Genomic DNA, 2500 nt, shown 5'->3' with positions numbered 1-2500 from the left:
CTGTACATTGGAGATACTGAGGTACACACACACACACATACACACACACACACACACACACACAGAGAAACAAACACACACACACACACACACACACACACACACAAACACATACACAAACACACACACACACATACACACACACATACACATACACACACACACACACACAGAGAAACACACATACACACACACAGAAACATACACATACATACACACACACACACACACACACAGAGAGAAACAAACACAGACACACACACACACACACACACACACATACACAAACACACACATACACACAGACATACACACACAGAAACAAACACACACACTCACAAACACGCACACACACACAGAAACAAACGCACACACACTCATATACACACCTACACATTCACAAACACGCACACACACACATATACACACACACACACACACACACATAAATGTGCAAAAATAATAAAACTAAACTACAGCAATAACGACCAAATGTGTACATTGTGAGTTCTGCATGAGGAATAAAAGACAAAATCCAGATTTAAGTTAATGTCATCATTTCATGGGTAACAACAACTTTGTCAACAATGTCTGTCTTAGCAAAGACCTGCTGCAGATATTTTAATATTGGAACATACTGAAATGTGCTGGTCTGTTTTTCATCAAGACTTTATTCAATATTCTACAACACTAAACTTGTCCTGGTAAAGCTGCTTGTACTTATGGGCAACATAAAGGACCCCCTCTGCCTATGGCTGAATGCAGTGTAGCTGTAATGATGATAGTTGTGATTTTATTCATAGATTCATCAACATTGATATTATGTTTCTTAAACACATGCTGTGAGAGGAACTGACAGACTTTACATAGTAATGCAGTTCACCTAAAAACATCATCAATAGCTGAAGAAGGTTCATGTATAGTATGTTCTAGTTTTAATAACATTGTACCTAAATTCTGAACAAACAAATCAGGCAAGTCTTCATCCATTTCACTGCAGTCATCATGTACTAAATTATCACTGGCTTCACCAATGTCAACATCTTCAGGCTCCTGTAATTGTTCAGAGATGGTTACTACACCAAGATTAAGGTAACTTAGTGAATGTTGGTTGTGTTTTTATGTGATTTAAAAGTTCCATATACATTTGACTGGAAATCACAAACAGAAAACACGCAATGGACAGTTTCATTCTTCTTTAAATGACTGTTTATGTGAGCAAAGTCATTTCTTTCTGAGGAAAGTCCAATGTATGCACACAAATGACAAGTAAAGATTTTTTTGAGCGAGAAAGAGCAGTCTGTTTCACCCCTGATACAGTAACTACATGGTGAAGTGATGCTTGGTCTTCTCCCAGCCCATGTCCACAGTACAAGATAAAGGTATAATATGTTCTTACTCTGTCCTGCCACACTGAATCACAGACAGTGACCCCTTTTGCACCTTTAACTCTTCCAAGGATGTGGATAGATTTCTGAACTTGACATCAGAGCAGAGCATCGACTGTTGTGAAAAATCTGAGTAGAAATAATTAAAGTATTATTCCTTACAATACCATAACCAAAGTAAAGTAAGCCTTGCAATATTTTACAATTGGTGTCATAAGACATATGTAGGCCAGATGTAAACAAGAAAAGATGTTTATTGTAAACATAAACTTAGTAAAAGTAACCAGACTCAGTGCTGTCAGGTCTAGCCAGTCTGAGCTCTCTGATCAATAATGTGTGAGGAAGTGAAAGTCAAGAGTTCAGCTGAAACAGGCCTCATGAAGGCAGTAGGGTGAGACAGCTGAAGCAGGCGACCAGCTGGACAGACCTGCTGAATCTGAGATTGAGGGTCTAAGGGGAACCTGACCTTTAGTGGAAATAGAGAAACTAAGGCTTAAAATATGCATGTGCGTGCAAGCCCAGTCTGGAACGTGACAGACTGAGATCATAACAATGTTCAGCTCATACTGTAGGTTTAGTAAGTTTAAGGAGTCAACATAGACAGTAACATTATATACAAAGCAACATTATAACAGCAAAGGCTTAGCAAAAACAGTAATACAACATAACCGATATAATCAAGAACTTTTATCATAATTCAAACTCATAAAGCTAACATATAATCAATCAATTATATAATCAGTAGAAATCATATACAATACTAAGAAAATGAGGAAACTTACTCATTGTAGCTGTAAAAAAGGATTAATGCTCAGGACGTCTGTCATAAAAGACTGGCTTTGACCAGGAAGTAAGGCTCTTTTGAGCATATTTGTAATAACAAATACAAAACTGTTATGTAGAATGAAGAAGACCTTGGTTTCCAGACCTTAGCTCATAAACTGTTATGTAGAATGAAGAAGACCTTGGTTTCCAGACCTTAGCTCATAAACTGTTATGTAGAATGAAGAAGACCTTGGTTTCCAGACCCAGGTCCTGGAATCTAAAAATCCATAAATGGGCATATGGGTAAAAGGAAAATCCATAAATGGGCATATGGGTAAAAGGTGCTG

The 2500-nt window shown here is 37.6% G+C and overlaps 1 protein-coding gene across 1 annotated transcript in view; it reads left to right on the top strand.

The window, feature by feature from the left end:
* Window positions 1-2500, top strand: part of LOC113649516 (NACHT, LRR and PYD domains-containing protein 4-like) — a 19505-nt gene that overhangs the window by 15436 nt on the left and 1569 nt on the right. Inside the window, exons 8-9 of the mRNA XM_047819458.1 lie at window positions 1-18; window positions 1605-2500. The exon at window positions 1-18 is cut by the window's left edge and continues 153 nt beyond it; the exon at window positions 1605-2500 is cut by the window's right edge and continues 1569 nt beyond it. Of these exons, the coding sequence (XP_047675414.1) occupies window positions 1-18; window positions 1605-1650 (64 nt within the window). The 3' untranslated portion in view covers window positions 1651-2500. The remainder of the gene's footprint in view (window positions 19-1604) is intronic.

The sequence above is a fragment of the Tachysurus fulvidraco genome, chromosome 10 (assembly GCF_022655615.1).
Source record: "Tachysurus fulvidraco isolate hzauxx_2018 chromosome 10, HZAU_PFXX_2.0, whole genome shotgun sequence".
Taxonomy (NCBI): domain Eukaryota; kingdom Metazoa; phylum Chordata; class Actinopteri; order Siluriformes; family Bagridae; genus Tachysurus; species Tachysurus fulvidraco.
Note: the sequence above shows the minus strand (reverse complement) of the source record. Positions and strands in the feature narration are given on the sequence as shown.